General features: G+C 42.9%; 2 protein-coding genes across 4 annotated transcripts in view; one reads left to right on the top strand and one right to left on the bottom strand.

Moving 5' to 3' along the window:
• Positions 1-1,600, bottom strand: part of ACSL5 (acyl-CoA synthetase long chain family member 5) — a 31,731-nt gene extending 30,131 nt beyond the window's left edge. The window contains exon 1 of the mRNA XM_039482177.1: positions 1,447-1,600. The gene's annotated coding sequence lies outside the window, so the exon portion shown is untranslated. The remainder of the gene's footprint in view (positions 1-1,446) is intronic.
• A 635-nt stretch (positions 1,601-2,235) lies between these two features.
• Positions 2,236-26,456, top strand: part of LOC120369188 (guanylate cyclase 2G-like) — a 54,327-nt gene continuing 30,106 nt past the window's right edge. For 2 of the 3 annotated variants that reach the window (XR_005582991.1, XM_039482175.1), the window contains exons 1-4: positions 2,995-3,041; positions 20,501-20,849; positions 25,829-25,932; positions 26,207-26,392. Coding sequence is in view for 2 of the 3 variants with exons in the window: in XM_039482175.1 (XP_039338109.1) it covers positions 3,009-3,041; positions 20,501-20,849; positions 25,829-25,932; positions 26,207-26,392 (672 nt within the window). In the remaining variant the exon portion in view is untranslated. Of the gene's footprint in view, positions 2,296-2,994; positions 3,042-19,831; positions 19,950-20,500; positions 20,850-25,828; positions 25,933-26,206; positions 26,393-26,456 lie in introns of those variants that run through there. The other variant, XM_039482176.1, reaches the window with a different exon arrangement.

Here is a 26,456-nt window from a genome sequence, read left to right as displayed (position 1 = left end):
GCTTGTGTCTGCAATCACAGGCAGGTCATTTTGCCTACTGGTTCTGTTTTCCCCAGCTGTGAAATAGGGTAAATACAGTTATCCTCCTAGAGGGGATATGAAGATTAGATATTTTGGGCATGTGAAATACAACATAAGCATTAAATATTTTCTAAGGATAAGAGGAGCCCAATTCTCCTCACACAGATGAAAGTCAGGAAGAATACAGCTAACATTTTTGGAGTTGCACTAGCATAAGAGTAGTAGGGTGAGGGGAAATGCAGGGGAAGGAATCCTCATGTTGAACAGGAATTGCTTTCCTCAGGATCCTGTCTAGCAGTTTAGTAAGTTCAGTTCCAAAACAGGAAAAGAAACCTTTAAGGCATTCAGAAATCCATGAGTTATTCTCAGACATGGCATTTTACTCTCAAAATGGAGAGAGTAGTACAACATGCCCTCCTTGTAACTAACTCTCAGCTATAACTCACGTGTTCTTTGAACCTCATTTGTCTCCTCTACTGCAGAGATCAAAGCCTCAGAAAAGTACCTCCCTGTTCTAAGTTGGTGAACAATGCTGTTCCATTTAGATATCAGTGATTTCTGGGCCTTGGCTAATTGAGACAACACCAAGCAATGTTGCTCACCAAATACAGGCTAAGTTTTAATTGGAAATTCTAAAGCTTTTTGGCTCAGTGTTATACCAATGCAAAGTGCTTTACTAACATGGATTATAATAGAGAAAGAGAAACCCAAGAGACTTGACAGACATGTTTTGATTGGAGTTATATAAACAATTCAGGAATAAAACCTAGGTCTTCTGATCAGCCAGTCCTGTAATCACTGAAATATGTTGTCTCCCTTTAAGGTTTCTAGTCAGAAAGAACTTACTAGCTTGCTTGCCACCTACATACTAGTTAGAGTACTAAATATTAACTACCTTGAGAAGCTTGATTATTTAAAACTAGCTAAACAAGGCCTAATAGCTTAAAGGGTCTTTTATACACTAGTGACTTATCCTTTTATTTGAGATCCTTAAATGGAAGGAAGGAGAAAGCAAGGAAGTGTTATTAGTAGAGAAACAAAATTACAGTGGTTAGATATCTTGCTTATAGTTACACAAGAAACTCAGAGCAGCAGTAGCTATCAGTTATTCAGACTCATGAGTTACTAAAGTCTTTTTACCTATCCCATGCAGTTGCTAGGATGTAGCATCTATTGATTTTTTAGCACCCTTAAGCTTATCAGTGGAGGTAGGAGCTCTTTAGAGGCCAGTTTGGCTTTTAATGCATACAAGTACACCTTTATAGTTACACATATCCACAAATAGAGATGAACCCTTTGATAGTAAAATTATATTATCTTTACTTATAAATAAATCCTTTAATATAGACAAAGAAAATACTGCTAATGGAAAAAAGTACTAATATCTCAAGAACTGAAAAGAGGAAAAAAAAAAAACTTACTTACCTCTAGAAGAAAAGCACTGCTACTTATTACACTCACCTATAGAACACTACAACATACACCTCAAGATTAACTGCTGTTTGTCTCTGCCAGGTTTAAATAACCAGTAATCAGACAAGCATGCTGGGAAAGGATCTTATAAAAGGGTGAACCTAGGCTATTGAACATAATGGTTCCTAGGTAATTATAGGGGAGAGGTTGAGCTTGTACCTTTCTGAAGGGCTGATGGAAAGATAAGAAAGCATTTAAAGCTTAAATCTTGAGTCTGATATAGTTGTGACTTTTTGAGATTGTTTTTTGCTACTTAAAACCCTGTTGTATTTTCAGTATTAATAGTTTTCTGTATTTAAAGAATTTCTACTGTTGTATGCTGATATGATAATGTTGCTATACTGTTTGTGAGGTTAAAAAACAAAATCCTTTCTATTAGAATACCCTTGGCCCAGTGCTATTATTTTTTCTTATTGCCATAGAGGGTTTTTATAGTTGCTTATACCTGTGTAGGGTTTTAATATTTTGAGCTGATAGTTTCTACCTGTTCCTCACAACTATAAATAACTTTGCAAGCTATAAAGTAGCAGCTAATCAGACCCTACAATTTTAAGTAGTGAAGTTGAGTTTCTTCCCATCAGAGTGACTTTCTGCATGTGAGAAATCCTTGGGGTTGTGTCCCTTTTCTTAAAGGCCTGTAGACAGGCCTTCCCCTCCCAATGGCAAAGGAACAGATCAGCCCTTCTTTGCTGTAGGTTTGCTGGCTATACTTCACCCAGTGTTCTTTCTTTAAGCCCAGAGATTAGATCGTGGACTGAGGGCTGTGCTGTTGATTTTCATCAGCTGTGGATTTGGCTCAAGGTACTTAAAAGAAATCACTGTTATAAGTACTGTCTTAATACACAAGTTTTGTACATATTCTGTCCCCAAATGTATCGCCTACAAACTCATTGGCTTCAATGGAGCTACCCTAGATATAAATCAGTGCAGATGTGGGCCCTTATTAATCTTTTCTGTTCCGGGGGGGGGAAGGTGAGGTTTTGTGATTAAAGCACATAAAAGGGAATTGTCTCTCTTATGGACTTGCTGTGTGACTGGGCAAGTAATTTAACCTCTGTTTCCCCATTTCTAGTATAAAAATAGTTGCATATCTCAGAAATGTAGTTTGTTGTTTTGTGTATGAAACTTGGCTGTGTTCAGCTTTGCCTTGCACTTGCTGCCCCCCCTCCCCCAAACTCAGTTAGTGCACAGGTATATATGCTCAAATGGGAAAAGCAGGTCTATGTTGGATGTTTCCTGGATGCCACTTCAGGTGCATTTATATTCAGAAAATGGCGTGTTTACTAAAAGCAAATGGGTAAGAAAGTGACATGAATGTTGTGGGACTTCATATTAATTTTTACATGATGACCTTCCAGATTAAAAAACAAACATGGTTTGAGCCAAATCCAGCTCTCAGAAAAGGAGGAACAAGTTTTATTGACTCTAGTTAACAATTTTTTTTCAAAGGGACAAAGTGGACCAGAAGCACAAGCACACAATTCTCAGTCTCTTGCCTTCTTAATGGGCTTAAAATGAAAAAATACCATCTGTACTTACACCCACCTGTAAGTAATTCAAATCAGTGGCACAGACTATATGTTCTGAGAACAGCTGTGTAATTGACTGCAGTCCCTCAATGGAAGTGTTTGTGATGGAGGAGTGGTTAGGATGAGCTTTTACACAAGGAAACAGGGCAATTATCCAAAGGTGGCAAAGTTACCTGCTTACCTAAAGCAAATAGCAAAGTGTGCAAATAAACCAAGAAGAAATACTCGCCTAGTCCACAGTTCGCTCTGTACTGTTGCCACACCAGTGTTTGGAGGTGATTCCAGATCTGGAGTAGGACTTTCTTAAGTTTTAGTGAGTGTGCTGATGTTCTGAGGGGTGTGAGAGAAGAGGTTGATTTAGCCCTGTCTCATCTCTCAGAAATAAAAAGTTTAAATAATTCCCCTGCCCCTGTCAATCATTTGCATTCCCAATGGGGTGGAAAAACCACGTTGTGTAAATACATTCTTATGTGTCACTGCAGTATATGTATAGAAACAGATAGGCACAAGGACATTGTTTTGCTATTGAAATCAATTCCATTGCTCAAAGCTGGCAGTGTGATGCAGTGGGCTAGGAGTCAGGAGACCCAAGTTCACTTTCCACCCCTGCCTCATTTGCTAGGTGATTTTTGGCAGAACGTGTCATTTTTGTCCCTCAGTTTCCCCCTCTGCTCACTGGGGATGATGATACTTTGAATATGAAGATCTCAAAGAGTTAGACACAGTGCGCTACAAAAGCTAAGTATTTATTGCAGGAAGCTGTGTTTCTGTACCATCATGGTGCAGAAATACAGCTTCCTGTCACATTGTAGGGTGCCTTTCCAAACTCTTATTATCTCAAAAATTTTTAATGAGGAGGGATTATTTATTTCTATTATAGCACCTAGGCACCCAGTAAGGGGAAGCTTATTTGATAGCTCTCCCTCTGGCATGTAGTATTACCGTGATTGGCTTGCATGCATCTTCTGACCTCAGCACTACTCATCTCATAAACCCTCAGAAATCTAAACACCCCAGTAATCACTCAGCTCTTGCCTTTAATAACATATATTGCGTGTTGTTCTGGGAGCTTTGAGTTTGCATTGGAGAATGGGGGACTGTTACTGTTCTAATATCCCTTTAAAATTCCTCCATAAAGGAATTTAAAAGCACCGTTTTCCGACCAGGAGAAAGAATGTTACAGAGCTTACCTTTTTTCCTGGCACGATATCTTGTGCAAGGTTTATGTCCTACTCAGGTTGCAGTACAGCTCCAAGTGGATGCACAAGGCTTGTTATTTTCACAGACTGTTCCTGTGGCAGGACTGTATCTGAAATCATCAACAGTGCTGCTTTAATACACAGGTGACAGCGCTCCTCGGTAACCTTTGAACCGGCATTGCAACAGGTTCAAAGGCAGTAATTGTCCCTGATTAAATATGAGCAGTAATTTCAGCCAGATAGAAATGTCAATTTAAACCAAAGGTTAAACATACAATGCCTATCCAATGGCTTTACAAAGGAACAGCACGCCTTGAAAAGCTAACACCAGCCCAGAGAAAGCTACGCACTTCACGCTTTAATAGGGCTTTCATTTGTTTTGAGTGCTTGGGATATGTAGTAAGAGTGGCTTGATTCAAAATGGGAGCCTCTTACGTGCTTGTGATGGGCAACCAGATTATAATACCCTACCCCTTTACAACCTCATTAGAGAAGAGCCTTTCTAAGACATTATGCGGGATGGGCAAATCCTGCCCCTGCCTGAGCAGAGGTGTAGATTCTCTTTGCAGTGGAACCTGTGCAGTTTTGCTAATCAATGGAGTAGTGCACTTCTTTGGCAGGGAGTTCGGTCCCTAGGGACTCCTAATGCAGCAGTATACCAGGAATAGAGGTGGGGTCCAAGGACTTACTGTTTTGTGGAATTCCTTCTCTCTCCCCACCAGCATGGGGTGCTATGTAAGTTGGTCACGTCAGTCACTGGATTGTAGATAGGAAGCACAGCTCAATGGTTAGGGTGCTAGCCTGGTCCAGTGGCACCTGAGTTCAAGTCCCTGGTTTACCATAGATTCCCTATAAAATGGGATAATAGCACTGTCCTACCTCCCAGGGGTGCTGTGGGGATACATTTATTAAAGATGGGAAGGTGCTCAGATATTATGGTGGTTAGGTGGTCATTACGTACTTTAGATTGGTAGATCCTCAGTGTAATTGCTTCAGAGCCTGGGAAAGGGGCCTACCACCATGTCCATGCATTTTTTTAGAGCTCGGTTTGGTTACTTGAGCCAAGAATTGAGTTCAGGATTTACCTCCAATAGTCCGAAACACTAAGGGCCAAATCCCGAGTCCTTACTCAAGCAGAGGTCCCACTCAGTCAGTGATTTTGGGGCTGGCTCCAGAAACAACAATGTTGTGTGTAAGGTGTTAAGCCATTACTGTAGCAGAGTGTTTTGAAGGGTTACAAATTACAATAATACGGTTTGCATGTGGATTCATGCCTGGCTGCAGTCTTGTGCATCTGTCTGTTGTTGTTTTTTAAATGTGACTCAGTGAACCAATATTGTCCCTTTTCGTTAAGGCCTTGGGTAGTCTTTATCCAAAATACCACAACAGACCTTAGAGAGGCTTCTCCTAAAAGTTGAGCAACTGTTGCCCAACATGGGTAGTTCTCTCATGTAATTACACTCACTGTAGTATGTTAATCTATTGAGAAAATGATATATAGGAGTTTTTGAGCCGAAAGGAAATAAATATGGGTCAAATTCAAACCTGGTGTAAGCAGGTTCAACTTTCATGGCAGTCTAGGGCCAAATTCAGTGGTGGCATAATAGTGTAACTTAACACTACTTTGCCTCTATTGCCCCATGTGCAACTAACAGTTATATGGTATTTCATTGGTAGATGTGCAGGTGAATGAGCCTCTGATAGTGTAGCTGATGTGATTAGGTGCTATGATGGTGTCCCTGAATAGATATGAGGTGTGAGGTGTACAGGAAGAGCATAGAAAAAAATTACTAACAAAAAGATGTAAGATAAAGTAGTCTGCCCATGCCCCCCCCATACATACACACACACACTTGATCTTACACTTTCTTAATAATTACTTTTCCTTCAGCACCCTTTTTCCTTTGACTGTTGCACATCCATTGAAAGCCAAATCAATGCAAGTTATGTGCCTTTACTATGACCTTACACCCACTCAGACTTGTTTTATGATCAACCTACACCATTGATAAGTTCACTACTAACACGGCCCAGAAGTCTAAGCATTTCTGAACTGTGGATTTGTCATCACTTAATCACACAGGTTGGGTCTTGAGTGGAGCAAGTATTTTGTTGAATTACTAACTCAACAGTTATCAATTATCCAGCTGGTTTCCGTTTTGAAAGCAGCATTAAACAGACATATTTGCAAACACTGAAATGCGTCTACGTTGAGACTCTGCAGTGCAGAGTTAAGTGTACTGTATGTAGCCTTCATTGCTCCTGATTGAATGTTGCCTTACAGCTCGTGTTTATGTCCTCAGGTGAACAGCTGACTTCTAAAGCACTCAACAAGTGACCTAAGATGCACTAATCTAACATTTTCAGAAGTGCCTCAGGCTTCTAAGTCCCATTTTTAAATGTGACTTAAGCACTTAATCCCAGATCCTCAAAGGTATTTAGGCATTATTCCACTCAGCCTTGCAATGCCTATCCCCTAGGGGAATCCTCAGCCCCACGTTAAGTACCCAGGCTCCCCATACAATGCATTGGGACAGACAGATACCTAAGGAAGAGACCCTCCAAAACCAGCAAGCTGAGAGGAAAGCCAGGCAGGCCTGGATTAACCAATGTGCACTTGCACAGGGCCCCCATCTCAGGGGGACCCCCAATGACTGGGGTAGGGGAAAGCCAGAGGCCAGGAAGTGGGGGTGAGGATGTCACAGGGCCAGAGCCCCACTTGCATGCTGCAGTGAGAACCAAAGGGCCAGAACAGGGAACTGGATCAGCCATGCAGGACAGGAGCTGTTGTTGGTTGTGTGTGGGGTGGGCTCACTCTCCAACACCCATCCCTCCAGCCCTCCCAATGTCATGGGCAGGACCCAATCCCCTGGGGATCAGACCACCCCAGTGCCTCCCACTCCCCCAAGGTAATCATAGAATCTCAGGGTTGGAAGGGACCTCAGGAGGTATCTAGTCCAACCCCCTGCTCAAAGCAGGACCAATTCCCAACTAAATCATCCCAGCCAGGGATTTGTCAAGCCGGGCCTTATAAACCTCTAAGGAAGGAGATTCCACCATCTCCCTAGGTAACCCATTCCAGTGCTTCACCACCCTCCTAGTGAAAAAGTTTTTCCTAATATCCAACCTAAACCTCCCCCTCTGCAACTTGAGACCATTACTCCTTGTTCTGTCATCTTCTACCACTGAGAACCGTCTAGATCCATCCTCTTTGGAACCCCCTTTCAGGTAGTTGAAAGCAGCTATCAAATCCCCCCTTATTCTTCTCTTCTGCAGACTAAACAAGCCCAGTTCCCTCAGCCTCTCCTCATAAGTCATGTGCTCCAGCCCCCTAATCATTTTTGTTGCCCTCCGCTGGACTCTTTCCAATTTTTCCATATCCCTCTTGTAGTGGGGCCCAAAACTAAACACACTACTCCAGATGAGGCCTCACCAATGCCAAATAAAGGGGAATGATCACATCCCTCGATCTGCTGGCAATGCTCCTACTTCTACAGCCCAAAATGCTGTTAGCCTTCTTGGCAACAAGGGCACACTGTCGACTCATATCCAGCTTCTCATCCACTGTAACCCCTAGGTCCTTTTCTGCAGAACTGCTTCCTAGCCGTTCAGTCCCTAGTCTGTAACAGTGAATGGGATTCTTCCGTCCTAAGTGCAGGACTCTGCACTTGTCTTTGTTGAACCTCATCAGATTGCTTTTGGCTCAATCCTCTAATTTGTCTAAGTCCATCTATATTCTATCCCTGCCCTCCAGCGTATCTACCACTCCTTCCAGTTTAGTGTCATCTGCAAACTTGCTAAGGGTGCAATCCACGCCATTCTCCAGATCATTAATGAAGATATTGAACAAAACTGGCCCCAGGACTGACCCTTGGGGCACTCCGCTTGATACCGGCTGCCAACTAGACATCGAGCCATATATCACTACCCGTTGAGCCCGACGATCTAGGCAGCTTTCTAGCCACCTTATAGTCCATTCATCCAGCCCATACTTCTTTAACTTGCTGGCAAAAATACTGTGGGAGACTGTATCAAAAGCTTTGCTAAAGTCAAGAAATAACACAGCCACTGCTTTCCCCTCATCCACAGAGCCAGTTATCTCATCATAGAAAGCCATTAAGTTAGTCAGGCATGACTTGCCCTTGGTGAATCCATGCTGACTGTTCCTGATCACTTTCCTCTCCTCTAAGTGCTTCAAAATTGATTCCTTGAGGACCTGCTCCATGACTCAATCTCCCTGGGGTCTCCCAGCCCCGTGGGGCAGGATCTGATCCCAAACCCAAAGGCAGGGAAGGTAGGAGGGCCCCCAATTGCCATAGTACATAGGGCCCCAAAATTATTTAATTCAACCCAGGAGTGAAATGGCAGGGAAAGGAGAGGGGCATGGGAGCCTCCCTTTGCTCTGGATTCTCAGATGCAAACCCTCTCCTGGAGTTAGGTACCTAAGCCAGGTCAGTGCTTAGCTAGCCTGTGCTCTAGCTGCTGAAACCATCTCTCTGTCTTCTGCTCGCACCTGATGCCTCTCTTACACCTAATTCTATGTTTCCCTCAACTGCCTTCTGTGCTGGTGTTGGGCAGCCACCACGTCTATCGATGGCCTCTTGCTGCAGGGTCTGACACATGCAAGGTCTTAGGTGCACTCAGAGCATATTTACAGGATCAGGCCCTGCTGTGTTCCCTTGCCTAGTTTTTGAATCTCTCAAGGCCTCTGGGGCATTAGGCTCAGCTAGGGCTCTGAGCTGCTTTTAGCTGTGAGTAGGGGTGAGGGTTTAGGCAGCTGACTAGTGGTAACGTTGTTGCCTAGGGGACTTAGCCTATGGCAGCCGAGCACTGGACTTTGATTGACAGAGGAGCATAAATCTAGGGGCCAGAGCACTACTGAGGCCAACTGAATGTCCTCCAGCATTGTCCTCCAACTGAATGTCTAAAAAGCCAACTGAATGTCCTCCAGCATTCATCCAGCTGTAGTACAGACGATGGGCTATGTACGCATCTTGTAGAGCTCTCACTGTAAATGTGTATTATGAAAGAAAGCACTTCCAGACCCAGTCCCATCCTTGCTGAGTAGGACTGTCTGCCAGACAACGCCTCTGGTTTTGACTTTTGAGATGTTGACTTTTACTTCCACATTGGAATGAAAACAAAATCTTTCAAAATACTTTGCAGAACAGAATTGTGTGGAATGACTGTTGTCAGATCAGAAAAGACAGGCTTGTGTCTGTGTCTCTGGAAGGTACGGAAGAGTCCACCCTGGACCACAGAAACCTTCTTGTTGCAAATGGTGTTGCAATCAGTAGGTCTCTGTAAAATGTTTTGGCTTCGATGAAACAGCATATTTTGACGAAAAAACATGTTTGTCAAAAATTTCCTGACCGGCTGTATTGATGAGCTTGTGCAATCAGCCCAAGATGGTAGGATGTAATGACCTTTAGATCTCTACTTGGTGCTTAGGTCTGAAGTTTAATCCCTTGTGCCTCTATATATGTTTAATAGGCAAGAAAGCACATTGCTTTAGCCTTTTCTTTTACTCTTGTGAAATCTGTTAAAATGCAATTGGCTATTAAACAATAAAAGACTAATCCCTAATCAACTTAAATAAGTGATAACTGCCTGATTGATAGTAACATTAACTCAGTGCCAATAGTTTACAACCAGTAATATTGTTGCTACATCAGAGCTGTCTCATAAAAAGATAGACATATCATTAAACTGCCCAGGTCATTTAGACTGCACATGTTTGAATATTTACAGTCACTTTGTATGCTTCCTGGATGTGCTGCTCTGATCTGGCTGTCGACTAGCAATGCTAGTGTATACGATTGGAGATGCCACTTCTGAATTCACTGGATTGACCCTGTGCTATTGAGAATCTTCCATTCTCTCCCTCTGCTATGCTCCAGTGGAGTTCTACTGAGGGTTTTCTATCAGAAGTGTCAGTGAGGTGCGCTCAATGGCTTAAACAACAGCAAGTAGCTCTACAGGGTGGCACAAGAGTCTAGTGAAGGCTGCAGAACAGGACTGAGTCATTATGCAAGAACAGAAAAGTCTTTAATGTAAACCTTGCCAGGGAGAGTCTGATGTTAGGCTACTACTCCATTGCAAGCTAGGGGTGTCATTCCTACACACAGTCATGCTAGCTTGAGGAGAGCCAGTGCAAGTATCACCCAGGCCAGCGTGGTGTGGCTCTCTGTCCCCCTCTAGTGGCAGCTAGGCCAGCTAGAGATTAACATAAGAACATAAAAATGGCTGTACTAGGTCAGACCAAAGGTCCATCTAGCCCAGTATCCTGTCTACCGACAGTGTCCAATGCCAGGTGCACCAGAGGGAGTGAACCTAACAGGCAATGATCAAGTGATCTCTCTCCTGCCATCCATATCCATCCCCTGACAAACAGAGGCTAGGGACACCATTCCTTACCCATCCTGGCTAATAGCCATTTATGGACTTAACCACCATGAATTTATCCAGTTCTCTTTTAAACACTGTTATAGTCCTAGCCTTCACAACCTCCTCAGGCAAGGAGTGTCACAAGTTGACTGTGCGCTGCGCGAAGAAGAACTTCCTTTTATTTGTTTTAAACCTGCTGCCTATTAATTTCATTTGGTGAGCCTGCCTTTAGCTCAGGCAGTGGAGGCTCATGCATTATGCATAAAGCTGTGATTCTGTCACAGGGGTCTCAGAAGTCACAGATTCCCTGACTTTCCGCAACCTCTGTGACTTCCGCAGCTGCAGCGGCTGGTGCGGCTGACCCCAGGGCCTTCAGAGCAGCAGCCCCTGGGGCTTCGAAGCAGTGGGTGGCTGGGGGTAGTCAGCCCCTGCCACCAGTGCAAGGGCTAGCGGTCAGCACCTGAGGCCCCCCAGAGCAGCTAAGTTTTTGTCAGGGGTATTTATAGTAAAAGTCACGGACAGGTCGCTGGGCCGTGAATTTTTGTTTATTGCCCATGACCTATCCATGACTTTTGCTAAAAATACTCTTGACTAAATCTTAGGCTTAATTATGCTCCAGAGGTCACAGGTTTGATCCCAGACACCACTGCTGCCTGGGGTCTATCAGCATAACACAAGCATATATAGTAGGGTAGCCACGGTAGCAAGTGGAGGCACATCTTAGCTGAGCTGAGTATGTACTCAGGGCAGGGGTTCAGGTGGGATTGTACTTGCTGCTATGACTGCTGCCTGTACTACTGCAGCTGCACTACTATTTATAGTTGTGCGAGCTCTCCTCAAGCTAGCACAAGTACGCTAGCGTCTGAGAGCTGGCAATCACACTCTTGGCTTGTAGCGTAGGCGTAGCATTAGTTACACCACGGTGACAGAGTAACTCCATTGATTTCAGTCAGGAAATAGATGGATAGGTCATGGACTTGTCCTGGTATAACTGAGGTCAGTATTTGTCTAGTTTTTTTCCCAAGGAAAAACATATTGCGTTGTCTCTGTGGCCCTGATGGGACTCCCAGTAGCGAAAGGTTTTGGTGACTCTACTTAATCTCCATCAAATGAATGTTGTCCACATCACAGCACTAGCCAATGTAACATGGGTTTCAGTGTTCCATGTGACCCGTGAAAAGAGGAATGCTACCATGCAGAATGTGCACTCTGGAGTCCAGTGAACCTGATGCTGTTTGATCCATGGATGTTCATTGCAAAGAAACACCGTGTGGGCATCTCCTCCTGGAGAGCTTAATGCTGCAATGGAGGCTGGTGAAAGTGAATATGCAAAGCTGCCCCAAAAAGCTGTGCTCAGGTCCTGTTTTACAGCAGTTAGTAAAGATTACAGTGTGCCCAGCTTCCAAATGAGAATGAACACTGCTTACCCTCAGAAGTCTCAGCCATCCCTCTGAAGCTAACTGACCTCTACTTTTTGTTGAGTGTTCACATGTGGCTTGATTGTGTTGCCTTGATCCTTTTGACTCTCACTGATCAGGTACCAAATCCTAAAAGGTGCTGAGCGCCTAAAGTGTTAGGCGCCACTTAGAATTTGGCCCCATACTGTTCTGGATATTTTAGCATATTTAACTTTCCCCGTTGTAAGCATAAAGCATGTGAAAGAAATCTGGCATTGCCAGCATGGGCAGGCACAACAATTTTTGAAAGGGACTTTGGTTATTGACCACTCAACTGAAAATTAAAGTAGAAGCAAGGGGTGGCTTTGGACTTTGGGACTATTCACTGATTAAAAAAAAAAAAGCTAGTGTTCAAAGAGAGCAATATCTGACGTGTAATATTTCGATGAGGCGAGATTAAAGACCATTTGGAATGTTTCTAAGTCTTAGCACTGTAAATTGTGTAGGACGTTAACTTTTGCACAGATGTCCAAGTAACCTGCAACAAACTCCATTGTAATACACATCCACATTGAGGCTGGCCCATCTAAAGCAAGCCTAGTCTTGAAGTTAAGATTCAGATCTGGATCCAAACTTCTGGGATGTTTAGATCTGAGACTTTGGTTTGGGTCCATCTCTGATTTAAGGACTGGATAAATAGCTCCACGGATGTCAGTAAAATCACAACATGGGAAAACTGATTGAGCAGAGAAACCTGTCATAACTACCCAAAATTGTATACATTGTAAACACAGAGGGTATTTACAGTATTCGCCAGAATCCAAAACCTGAGATGTGCTTATAACTGCCACCTAGGCAATCTTTTCTCAGTCCTTATGTAGGCTAAACTCTTGATATTGAATCATTTGGGATTTTGCCTGGGTAAGGACTGGGTAAAATCTGTGATGTTCAAGATATGGCCTAACGAGAGTTGCAGGTGCCCAGCACTTCTTGGGATTTAGTTCCAGGGACATTATTCAGAGAGTCTTGGAACAGTCCCTGGATCCTTACAAAACTGTTTCCATTCTGTAACCACTGGGGACTGCTTTCAAAAGATTTGTTGAGGTTACTTTGGCATGCAATCATGAAATGAAGAAGTTAATTCCTTAGGCCTAAAATCAGGCTTTTAAATTCACCCTTAAATGCCGAAATAAAACTGATCCTCCTTTCAGGGGTGCTGGCAGCAAATCTCACTGATGTCACTTGTATTTAGGTGCCTAAATGTGGCTTTAGAAGCTTATCTTTAGGCACATAGGGAGGGATTTACAAAGGTACTTAAGGGATCTAAGCCCCAGACTTAGATGCCTTAAAATTATTTCATAAGAGTCATGAATTATTCAGGATTTGTTCACGTTCACTGGTTGTGAAGCAAAGGAGCAAATAAGGCTTCCTGGGCTGAAATTACCTGGCTTTCTTTAAAGAAACAATTTACTTGGATAGAAAAATCTGTATTCAGCTATGCTAGGCATATACTGCAGTCTAGAGAAACGTATGACAAAGAAAAAGGAGATGATTGATTTCTAACTCAAGGAATTAATGTTTCCCATCGCTGGTAACCTATAAGTCATGTTTATTAGGAGGTGATTTTATAAAGTATTTGAAATGACAGTTATTCCAGTGAACATGATTTAAACAATTTCCACCTGCCTGATTCATCAGGAGAACAATCTATGAGATTTCAGAACTTATTATGTGCAATATGATACTTTGTAGCAATGCAATTGTTGCCGCCAAAATAACTTTCAAAGACTTTCCAATACCCTGGAAGTTCTGCAATTTATGTTTCTTCAAGCTGGTTTCCCATTAATCTAGTTGCCACCAACTGAAGAATAGACGTTGGGCCCAAATTCATGGCTGGTGTAACTCCATTGATTGCATGGATGAAACTGGCCCCTTTTTGGAGTTTGACCAAAGGAGAATGTGTTGTTCTTACAAGAGCAATGATTTTTGGGAAACCAGATAGATTTTATTAGCAAAGGAATAAAAAGACAGAAACACATTGCTTTACTCTTGCTGATACACCTGTTAAAACAATCCTTGGTGTGTTGTACCTTGTAGTTTTGAATGGAACTCGTCCGCTTATCTTTTCCTAACAGCAGTGGGTAAAGCCCATAATTGCAAACTGCATGGCTGACAAATTTGTGTAACGCAAGGGACAATGTTCAAAACAATAGAGTGGGAGGGGGGAAAGGGTAGTGAATAAATGGAGTGGTTTTAAATGGGATTAGCAAGCTTCAAAACCAACCGTGTCAATTTCCTCAGATGTTTTATGGCCACATCTAGAAGTTCTAGACTAGACTAGCCTAGAACAGATATCTGTAGTTTGTTATTGTAATGAGAGAGGTATTTTTGTTCTGCTTATTGCCATCTGGTGGCCAATGTGAGAATAGTGATTTACTGTTAGGAGCCCCAAAGCTGTACTGAACTTGCTGCAGGGCGTTGGGGATTATGTGAGTAAGTTTTCCCAAGATTGAGCCTGATTAGTTTTCTGTGTGAGCCTGTACTGGAATAAGAGATTTCCTTTTTTCAGTTCTAATCTGTTTTGGGTCTCCATATAGTATCAGTTGCTCAACCAAGCAAAGGAGAGCCTTAGTATGTGCAAGCATATATGACCACTTGAGTTGCGACACAAGGATCTGCTGCTTCGTAAAAAGTGTGTCTCATGCACTGAAGCAAGTAAAGCTATAACGTGACTCCAGTCCAGTGACCTACATATCCATTCCAGAGTTTGTGACTGCAGTGGAGAGAACTCCAAGTTAAAAGCCAAGGAAATGCAGAATGTGAGAGCAGGGAAGGCAGAATGCACTTATGAAAGCAAGGAAACAACTCATTCTGTCTAGGTATTTGTGTGACCCCTGTCAGCATAATGTCTGAGTATCCATGGGCTCTTGATCACTTCAAGTTTTCATGGTCCAATTGCAGAGACAATGAATGGCAAAATTGCCACTGGGCCTTGGGGATGTTAATTTTGCATCTCCTCCTAAAAATGTAACCTCCAGCAGCACAATGCCCCCTCACACTGTGTTGGGCATAGAGAAGAAAAGATGCTGTCTGCAGCTTCATCTGGCATAGCCTTTCTTGCCTGGAAATGGGCCCTCTAGTTCACTGCTGGGGAAGCTTGCACTTTCCAACCACCTGAGCTGTTCCAAGTCAAGAACTTTACTCTTCAGATGTATCAAATTGGTTTCCATCCTCTCTTAGCGCAGAATACACACACAGAAAGTGTTTTCTTGTTAGCAAACGAGGGTGCCCAAATTACACGGGTGTTTCACCTGTGTTGTATGGAAACTCTTCCATTTTAGGTATACATGGTTTCTCCAATGGTGCATGTTCATTCATTTCTAGAGCAGCTTGAAAAAGTCGATGTATGTTGAAATTTTGACCATAAAATGAAGGCAGGGAGGGAAATTTGTGAGAATTTCCCCTCCTCCCTCATTTTTGCCCCCAACCAACTCAATTTGCTTGTAAAATTCTTCATTACTTATTGAGTGCCCAAAGATGTGGTAGGAGTTCCACAAACCAAAGAGAGAGTTCCTGCTCAAAGACGGTACAATCTGCCTTTGACATGACACAACAGCTGTCACAACAAACTAGGGTGATGAAGAACAAGGATAATGATGCACAGTTACTCAGTAAGCGTGTATACACCTTGATGATAGTGTTATGTACTGTCCCACGCTCTTTCACATACAGTATTATATTATGTGAGGCATACACATTTGTTTTCTTTCTAAGTAGGCCAGAGTGCGAAAGAAAGCAGCAAGTGTTTTTACTGTAGTGTTGTGGATAGGAATCGAATTCAGAATGAGCCTGAGTATATAACAAGGACTGAGTCTGAGATCCATGCTGTCCCTTTTAAAACATGCATGGAGTGCATCCGAAGAAGGGGTGTTTTACCCATGAAAGTTTATGCCCAAATAAATCTGTTAGTCTTTAAGGTGCCACCAGACTCCTTGTTGTTTTTGTGGATACAGACTAACACAGCTACCCCCTGATACTTGACCTAAGGAGGTACTTCACACAGTGCACAGTCAACCTGTGGAACTCATTGTTAGGGGATATTGTGAAAGCCAAAACTAGAACAGATTCAAAAAAGAACTAGATAAGTTCACGGAGGATAGGCCCATCACTGGCTACTTGCCAGGATGGTCAGGGATGCAATCCCATGCTCTGAATGTCCTTAGCCTCTGTTTGCCAGAAGCTTGTAAAGTAAGATGGGATGGATCGCTCCATGATTGCCTATTCTGTTCATTCCCTCTGAAGCACCTGGCTCTGGAAGACAGGTTACTGGGCTAGATGGACCATTGGTCTGACCCAGGATGGCTGTTTTTATGTTATGTTCTTAAATGCAATGAACGGAAAGCTGTCAAATATTTGAACAGACGTTACCTGTAGCACCAAGTCCAAAGTAAGGATCCTACTGAAAGGATAGATTGCAAAATGCTCTGGAGAGTAAGGGTTCAGTTAATTAGCCTTGTTTAATTAAAATCATGTCACAGGCAAAGGAGCTGGTGCTGTCATTAGAGCCAATAGTATAAGTAGCACTAAGAGCAGGAGGAAAGTGAAATCTTCCAAATTGCTGATGTGCTGCTAGTTAAGGGACAGCATGGATCTCGGAATGGGTCCTTGTTACATACTGAGGCTCATTCTTAATTTGATTCCTATCCACCACGCTACCATAATAACACTTATTGCTGTGATCTTTGCTAATGCTTTAGATCGTGGACTGGAAACGTCTAAACTTATTGTGGCACTTCAAGCTCCTTGGAATGCTTCCCACCCACATAGTGCCCAAAAGCTGGGCTCAGCTATCCAGATTGCCATTGATAAAGTCAATTCAGACCCATCTTACCTGGGTAACTACACCTTGGATTTTGTTTATGCTGATTGTGGCTGTGATGCCAAGAAGTCCGTCAATGCTTTCATCAATCAGGTTCAGAAGGAGAACGTTTCAGCTCTGTTTGGACCTGTCTGCTCAGAAGCAGCTGAGGTAGAGTATGACTTCCCGCCACTTTCTCTCTCCTGGCCCTGCTGCTCTGTGTACTGTATGTATTTCTGCTTTCATTGTGAGTTGACTAATTCAGGGAGTTGTGTTTGACCTATAAATCTCTTAATGGGCTATCTTAAAGATGTGAATTCAGTGCTGGGCTTGAGTTAACAGCTGCTTGTGGAAAGTGGCAGCTGGGAAGATGTTTCCCCTGAATTCTTCTCAACTCTGGAACTTGCTTTCTTCATCCTTGGTATGATACAGCCTGAGATTGCTGGCTTTCAGAGCATTCTGCAAGGCTGATCTCCTTTCACAGGCTTTTGTGGAGGGATGTGTTGAGGGGGAGAATGTTATTAGTTCTGATGGGCAGGGAGCATTTTAGTTGTGCTGTCAGTCTAAAAGTCTCAGATGTATTTTGGTTTGCATGTGTGCTTAGATCTTAGGGCACAGAGTACAAATCAAGGGAACAAATAAAATTAAGATATATGCTCCTTGTTTCAATATTTTACTATGTTTAGAAATTAGATCTAATGACACTATCATTGCTAGGATCACCCTTCTTACTTTGGCTGAATGCTGGTATGCTGTTTTCCTTTCCCCCAATCTTCTGGTCTCTCCAGAGTGCTTCAAAATTAAATGCCAGTGTAAATCCATTCACTGTTTCCCTTTACACTCTAAAAGCCGATTCACCTGGGCCAGCTGATTCATGTACGTTCTCCCTTTCCAGGAGTTCCTTTGCCTGATGTTCACCTCTGCAGCCCTCAGCATGTAGATTTCCATCTGTAAAAAATAGCTGCCTTGAAACACAGCTTACCACAAAAATTCTTATCTTCAGTCACTAACCACTTTCAGTAGAGTATTTGTAGTTGGTTGTTTGTGTAATCTCCCTGAAACTCTGTTGTTAGCCTCTCTTCCACATCACTACTCAGTGTGCTTAATCACACACCTGTTATACTTGTGATAATAAGAATAGTTCACTCTTATATACTGCCTTCCCCTTAGTTGTTTACCCAGCCTACACACAGAGCTTTCTAACACAGAAATACAGCCCTAATGGGGGACAGCCCGCTAGTGAGCCCAGCAAGTGAGAAAAATCAGGACGGGGTGGGAGGTAATAGGAGCCTATATAAGAAAAAGACCCCAAAATTGGGACTGTCCCTATAAAATCGGGACATCTGGTCACCCTACAGCCCGCCAACCAGTTCTGTACCTTCAGGCACTTGCTACGCTGAGTAATGTGTGTGTAGTTATGTTTGCAACCTAATTTCCACTATAAGTTTTTGTGCCTCCTTGTAAACACCACAAAAAAAGTTGTATTGGCATTGAAACTGGTAGATTAGATTTTGGGTCCAAGATGGAATTTTCCTATGAAACTCAAAATGATGTAAAGAAGAGATTTTTTTGAATGACGGCACCCTAAAATTAGAGACCCACACCAGTCCAGATCTAAAATGTTCATTAAAGCCCATGTAAACAGTTAATAACCTTTTGATTGGCAATCTCACTGGGGACTGTCAGCCACAGCGATCTTTGTATAATGCATCAGCTGATGGGCTTCCATTTAAAATCGCCTCCCTACCCCTTCCCCGCAGCTCTCTCCCTTTTCCTTGCAGAGAGAGACTTCAAAGGCCATGTCTTGATTAGGAAAATAGTTCGAGTTTTCAAACGTGTTAATTAACATAATTTTAAACAGGGATTTTGCACCCAAGGTAGACAGGGCAAGTTGTGTTAATTGCTGTGTGTGTTGGATGTGGTAAACCCTAGAGGGGAGCCTTTGTATTAGCTAACAAGTTTTTTTTTAAATAGGCTGTTTTCCTTGACTAGATGTGGCCAAAATGTAACCTGATTTTTAGGGAGGATTGTGAGTGGAGAAGAAAACGTTAGCCATGAAAAGTGGATGCACAGCTGTCTCTCCCCTTTGCATCATATCACAGAGGGCATGGTGTCAGGGCAATCAGCCTCATAGATGCCCATAAAGCATGCTTAGAGGTGATTTTGCAATTGCTTTTAACAATTGTATTTGCTTAATCACTTATAATTGTTTTATTTTTAATTTCTCCATGACTAACCATTCCCAAACCTAAGACAAATTCCTCATAGAAGACTAGCTGCTTTCTAAGCATGGAGTATTTTTGTTCAGCCATTTCTGAGTTACTGGAACATACATCTCCTTGCTAAGAGAAAGTATGAAATGCTGGTCTGTCTGGGGCCACTAAAAGATGCAATAGCTACCTATGGAACTGTCTGCTCCAATTTTGTTACTTTTGTCTTTCCTTCTCCCCTATTTCCTCCTGTTTGTCACACACACTTGTTGCATCTTGTATCCAGTTACACAGTGAACTCTTCAGGATAGGAACTGTCTCTTACTGTGTGTATGTACAGAGCCTAGCAGAGGGGTCGGCAACCTTTCAGAAGTGGTGTGCCGAGTCTTCATCTATTCACTCTAATTTAAGGTTTTGCGTGCCAGTAATACATTTTAGCGTTTTTAGAAGGTCTCTTTCTATAAGTCTATAATATATAACTAAACTATTTTTGTATGTAAAGTAAATAAGGTTTTTAAAATGTTTAAGAAGCTTCCTTTAAAATTAAATTAAAATGCAGAGCCCCCCGGACCAATGGCCCCTATATCACCGGGACCCCTTTAATAGACTTCATTAATGAAATGTCAAACTGGCACCGCTGAACTTTCTCTTTCCACAGAATAGAGCCTGCAGCGTGAAATATTTCAGTCCTCATTTGAATTTGAAAGTGAACTTTGATTTTACCATGTTTCTGACACTTTCATGTTTTCATTCTAAGAACTTCCTAGTACTCCAGGTTTAGTACTGTGAATTCTCAAGAAAAGTGAATTTCAATCCTGACTATGCACTAATTTCAAATAGCCTGTGTTGAACAGAAACAATGCAACGTGATTTATGTAAGTAACCAGCGCAGTGTGAATTTGTGTAACTTGCACAGTCATTTCTGATCTTTTGTTGTTCTGAATTTTGAAAATGATTCCTACCTTTGTAATGGACCAAACTAAGTCTCCGTATCGAACAACCACAGACATGGGGATGTCCAAAATCTTGATTTGAATCCTCATTTTGTGGCACGAGTCGAGCTCTTAGAACTTAATTTGAGGGGCGAGGGAAGAATTTGGAATGTTGAAGTCAATGGAGTTAACCAGAGATTAATTTGGTTCATACAATATTAACTCCCAATTCTTGGGCTTTACAGAGGATAAGCTAGTTCTTCAGCTATATAGCATCATTGTTCTACAACAATATGGGGGCTTTTTCTGGTTTCACACTGGTGTAAATTGAAATTAATGGAGTGACTGTATAAAACCGGTGTGAGAGGAGAAGCAGATGCCAATAAGTCTTATTAATCAAAACAATTCACTGCTACTTATCAGTCCAACCTTTGCATTTTAAATACTGACATTAAATAATATGTCTGAAAAAAACACTTTTTGTTGCCATCTAGGTTACTGGTTTGCTGGCTTCTCATTGGAATATTCCCTGGTTTGGATTTGTTGGCCAGGGTGCAAAGCTGGACAATGCAGATCTATATGACACCTACGTCAAACTTGTCTCCCCTCTGCAAAGGATAGGGGAAGTTCTGCATAAAAGTCTACAGTATTTTGGCTGGAAATATGTTGGATTATTTGGAGGTTCATCTGATGCTTCCACCGGGGAGAAAATTGATGAACTCTGGATGTCAGTCGAAAACCAACTCCAAGTCAATATCACTATCACTGCTAAAGTCAGATACAACACAGAAGATCCAAGTCTCCACCAGGAAAACCTCAAGTACATATCGTCTGTTGCCAGAAGTAAGTTCCAGTTTCAAAGTGTTTTATACTGGCTGGCTTTAAAGGGACTACATGTCGAACTTTGCCAAATACAGATGAATGAAAAATTACTACAACACGTTACTTGTATCAATCTGGAAGCTTATCTGGTATAATTTTATTAAACCTAGTGGGCTATTAGGGTATGTCTACATTGCATACTAAGCCCAGGTTCTGACTCAGTCCAAGCCTCCCGCCGAGTATATCTTGACTCATATTTGTGTAATAACATCAGGGCCAGTGCAACCCATTAGGCGACCTAGGCGGTTGCCTAGGGCGCTAGCATTTGGGGGGCGGCATTTCAGGTCCTTCGGCGGCGACCGCGGTGGCTGGATCTTCGGCCACTGCGGTCGTTGTTGGCACTGAGGCGGAGGGAGCTGGGGCAGGGGGTGGTGGGGAGGGCCGCCTGTGGCAAGTAAGGGGGGGTGGGGTGGCACGCAGGGGATCTCCCCACCCCAGCTCACTTCTGCTCCACCTCCTCCCCTCTGCACGCTGCCCCACTCTGCTTCTCTCCCTCCCAGGCTTGCGGCGCCAAACAGCTGATTGGCGCTGCAAGCCTAGGAGGCGGGAGAAGTGGAGCGGCGACGGCATGCTCGGGGAGGAGGTGGAGCAGAGGTGAGCTGAGGTGGGGAGCTGCCGCGCGGGGGGCACCTTAGGGCGGTTGGGGTGGCGGAGAGCTGCCACAGGGCTCGGGGGGGAGTGGGGCGCAAGGTGGAAGTTTTGCCTAGGGCGCGAAACATCCTTGCACCCCCCCTGAATAACATGTCGATGGGAATAGACTATGGGAGTGGAATGTGATTGTCAAATCAACCTGGCAGAACAAGAATTTTGCCCTTAGCTTGTCTCTCATATGTAGGTCACAGGAAATGAGATGCACAGCGTTGCATGGAGCTTAGTCATTTTTATGCTTAAGGAAAGAAACTCTATCAGGAAGCCTGAATTGACTACTTCTTGGTGTATATTCTACATTATTATTTTAGAATTATTTCTCTCTCTCTCTGTGTGTACATATAATTTTTTTTTTCAAAATCTCAGCTGTGAGTGAGTTAGAGGATGGTTGATATGTTCTCACTAGCTGTGGAGTAAGGCACGCAAGGCACTATAAATACGAAACATTCCTCTCTGGGTGAGATGGCAGCAGCAAGATTGTGTTAGTGTGAGTGGAACCTGGAAACCAGCGACACTGACTTAACTGGGTTCATTGTGATTTGCACAGAGCATTGTGCTAAGCACCACACAGTGTACGAACAGGAGACACTCCCTGCCCTGAAGAGTGATCCAGATAAAAACAAATGGCAAAATTTCAGAATTTCCTGAATTCCATCCTACTTAGCCACCTCTTAGCTCATTGTCTGGGGTCCCTCTCCTCCTTCACCCCTTTGCTTCACCGGGGGTGGTATGACAAAGTGGGAATTTTTTGAAATATTTTTATGGGTCCTGTTTGCGCCTCAGTGTCCCCTGTATGTTGCATTGTTACCTGGTGGGTGGAAAAAGACTGTTTGCTCTTGGGGCAGGCTAAGACACAGGTGTGAATTGTGCCTATTTGTCTAGGGCTTACGTTCCATATCAGTGGATTTCTTGAGAAAACAATGGCAGAGCCAGTTGCCTGGTCACTGACATCTAGCAAGCAACGCCCCAGAGGGATATGAACTTCCCTGTCTCTCAGCTGGGCGGCTGAGTGGCATTTCCCCATCTCGAGAATAAAGGACTGGGTAGGGTTTAAGTGTGGGTTGTGAGAGGCAATCGGGGGCACACGGGGTTCTGGAGAGACGGAACTTGAACAATGGATTTCTCTGTGGCTTGGTTGGGCTCTAGGCTAACCAGAATGGACTATGCTTTAACCTTCATTCCTCTAGGCTAACCTAGGGACTTCCTATGCTGTGTTCCAGATGACTAATAAACCCCTACTGATTTGGCAATGCTGTGTGAGGGTTACGGCACATGTTCGGAGAGGTGCATTAGTCCACGAAGAATATACAGGTCTCCATGGGGGTCCGTTTCAGTTGGACTCGCTGAACAGAGCTCATGGTGTGAAGCAGGAGTGCTGCCGGCCCAGAGATCCAGTTTAAGGAGGCAGTGAAGCCATGTAGCTTACCCTGGAGGGATGTGTGAGATCCCTTGGGGGGCTGGCTTACTGAAAGAGTTCCTTCTTGAGACTGTCCCAAATCTGGGGCCTTAGCAGTGATCCTGTGGATCCGTGACAGATCGCAACCCCATTCACCTGCTTGTCTGCATCTTCTGCGCACACGTTCTTCCATGCTGTCCCCTGTGCACAGAACACTCTCCCACTCCGTGGTCTGAGGGCATCCTTCTCCACACTAAGGGCTTGTCTACACTACAGTGTCAGCTGTTGACTTATCGCAGCGAAGACACCGTGGTAAGTAGATCTGAGTACGTCGACTTCAGCTACACTATTTACGTGGCTGAAGTTGCGTATCTTAGATCGACCCCTCGTGGTAGTGTAGACGAGCCCTGAGCCACTCAGGGCTCAGCCTGATCGAGCTGCACACATGCAGGGATTGGCCCATAGGACTACATAAAGCACTTGAATCACGCAAGGCGCTCCAGTTGCTCATAGAAATAGAGAAAGCTCTCTCCCTGCCATTCAATGGACACCATGTCCTTCCCATCACGCTGCTGACAATGTGTGTCAGTATTCCCTGGTGGCACAGTTACACAGGTCAGCTTTCTGCATTCATGAAAACTCGGCCTATGGACACAGCTTTTCCAAATCTGGTCACAGGGGAGAGGAGAAGACAACCTGTCCAAAACAAATTAATTGACCTGTTAACTAGAGCTGGCCAAAAATATTTCATCAAGCATTTTTGTGAACAAGTTTAATTTTGGTCAACGTTTCCTACATTTTCAACACCCACAGCACCAACAAACCCCAAACATTTTATTTTAAAAAGCAAAACACAATTTGGTTTTTATTAAAACTATTGGGTTTTGATAATCTTTTTGTTTTCAAAAACTAAATTTTATTAAAAACAGTTTTTGAAATCACACAACTTTTTATTTTTTTGGTTGAAAAACATAATAAAGTTCGGGGAAAAAAGAATGTTTTAAATATTTCCACTAAAACAATGGAAGACCTTTGTTATATTACTGTAAGTATGTGATCAAGGTTCTTCTTGATCCTTATCATACAGAAACCTAATCTGGTTTAAAAGCTGTTTGCTGTGGCAGTGCACAATTCGGAAGCAAAATGCTTGTGTGCTCATTGGAACGCCAGTATCCAAATGTTCGGGTAGATGAGAATTATTTCACATCAGCACATGGTTTAGCTCTGCAGCAAGCAGCAGGTTTTGCCTGTTGCTTGCAGCTACAATACGATTTTTTTTCCGCTTGTGTTTTGAAAGGCATGATTACAGAAAGCTTTTCCTTATATTTAGCCTTCACACCCTTCCCTTATTAGCACATCATCTTTAAGGAGAAGTGAAGAAAGATATTAACTCAAATAAACATGTTACATCAGAAAAGCGATGAAGCTGAATATAATTGCTGTGCCCAATTGCAATGTTGGCTACAGACCCCAGCTGGGTCATTTCCATTCACCCCTAGGCTCATGAGAAGCTGATCTTTGACAGTCCTACTGACTTTCTCTTTGGCACCTACAGCATCTTGAAAGTGTGTTCTGATTTTCCCTTTGTAACTAGATGAGAATGACAAGATACAGCATAAGGATTTTGCTCTACTTGTGGAAGATTAGTTTGTTGCTCTTACTACATAGAAAATATCCACATGTGAAACTGACAGTACAATAAATCTCTCCTACAAATGCCATTCTATGACACCAAAGTTAGCACTTCAGAAGACAAGAATACAAGGCCGACTAGAACCTATTGCCCCTTTTTGAGCTGCATAGGCGATACGTGGCATAAGTCAGAGAAACTATTCTGAAGAGCAAAGGATCAGAAGAGGGGAAGAATTCCTCTGATCCGTTGCAGAGGTTCATCTGACTGTTTAGGGCCATGCCAATACAAACCAGTGCAGAGGGGGAAGAGATAATGTGTACCTCATAAAGAGCAGGAGGAATTGGGGTTGTTACTTTCTCTTACTGCCAGAGAGAACATTTTGTTACTCTTTTCCAACTGACACAAATTAGATAAAGGTCAGAAAGTCAGGGTGGGAGAGGGGGAGGGGATGGTGGTGAAGGCAGGAATCCAGAATTTCAAAACAAAAAAATAACTTTCTTTTTTCTTCTCAGGAATTTTTGTTTAAAAATATTGCAAATAAAAAATGTCTTTGATAATTTTTTCCACATATTTTTATTTTGTATTGAAACCCTCCTTGACAGAAAAAAAAATAAAAATAAAAATAAATAAAAACAACAAAACAAACAAACAAAAACACTTTTTGTGAGGCAATGTATTGATCCTCTCAAATTGCCACTTGCTGGTGACCTACATCTCCAGATGTTTCATGGCTGTCTTTGGTTGCTGCCATGTGTCTATTGATGGGAATGTACCACTCAGTGGGTTTTGAGCTACACAGTGGATTTGCTATTTTTTTTCCTGGAGTAAATTACTACAGATTTTTCTACCTCTCTACTGTGTGTAGCAGAGAGAAGCATGTGACCCTGGCAACCCTTATTCATAACAGTTACCCTTTCTCACATGACAAATCACATTGACTTCAATGGGACTACTCACATGAGTAAGTAGTGGGTAAAGTGTATAGGATCCTCGTTCCTTACTTTCTAGCTACCACTGAAAGCCCCAGTGAGCCATGCATGTTTCATTTACACAGGTTCATGACAAAGAGCTTTCGACTGACATTGGTCCATGCTGGCTAAAGCAATAAATATGTTCAATGTGTAATCATGAGCCATGTAATTTAACTCAGCTTTTTAAAAATCATCCTAATGTTGATTGGCAGCTCTGATTGTCTTGTCCATTTTTTTTAATTTGGTGAACGGATGGGGAGCAAATGACTAAACACACCTTTTTCTCTTGCAGTTATTGTTTTAATCTGCAGCCCTTCGGATGTCAGGTCTATTATGCTAGAGGCCAAACTTCTAGGGCTGGTGAATGGGGAATTTGTGTTCTTCGTTTTGCAGCAGGTCAGTGGCAACCTGGCGAGTATTGCTCCAAGCTGGTTTATTAGCACTTGTTTTTATCAATCTGGAACCTGTCACCAGCAGAGAATTGACATTAAAAATGTTGTAGCAAGAAATCTTTATCAACCAACGTACAGTAAAGATGGCCCTGACTCTGCACCCCAGTTTGTGCTAGCAGATCACAGTTCAAGCCCAAGCTCAATAACTGCACTTTGAACTAAGAGCACCATCACTTTAAGTCACTTGCTTGTACCCTCAACTCATCTTTCTCTTTCAGGACAATTTTTTGAAAGAGGCACTAAGCAGAGAGAAGAACAGCAGTGTGCTTGAAGCCTACCAGCCAGTGTTTCTGATTTCCCTCAACCCTTATGGAGGATACACTATGTATTCAGATTTTCTGAAGCAGGTCCATGAAAAACTGAAGGGACAGCCATTTTGCAGCTCACTTTCTTCAGAAGAAGAGGTTTGATATGGCCCTCTCTAATTGCTGCACGTGTGGCCACTGGGTTCAATTCAGACCAAGGGCC

Source organism: Mauremys reevesii, linkage group 7 (genome assembly GCF_016161935.1).
Source record: "Mauremys reevesii isolate NIE-2019 linkage group 7, ASM1616193v1, whole genome shotgun sequence".
NCBI classification, from domain to species: Eukaryota; Metazoa; Chordata; order Testudines; family Geoemydidae; genus Mauremys; species Mauremys reevesii.
Note: the sequence above shows the minus strand (reverse complement) of the source record. Positions and strands in the feature narration are given on the sequence as shown.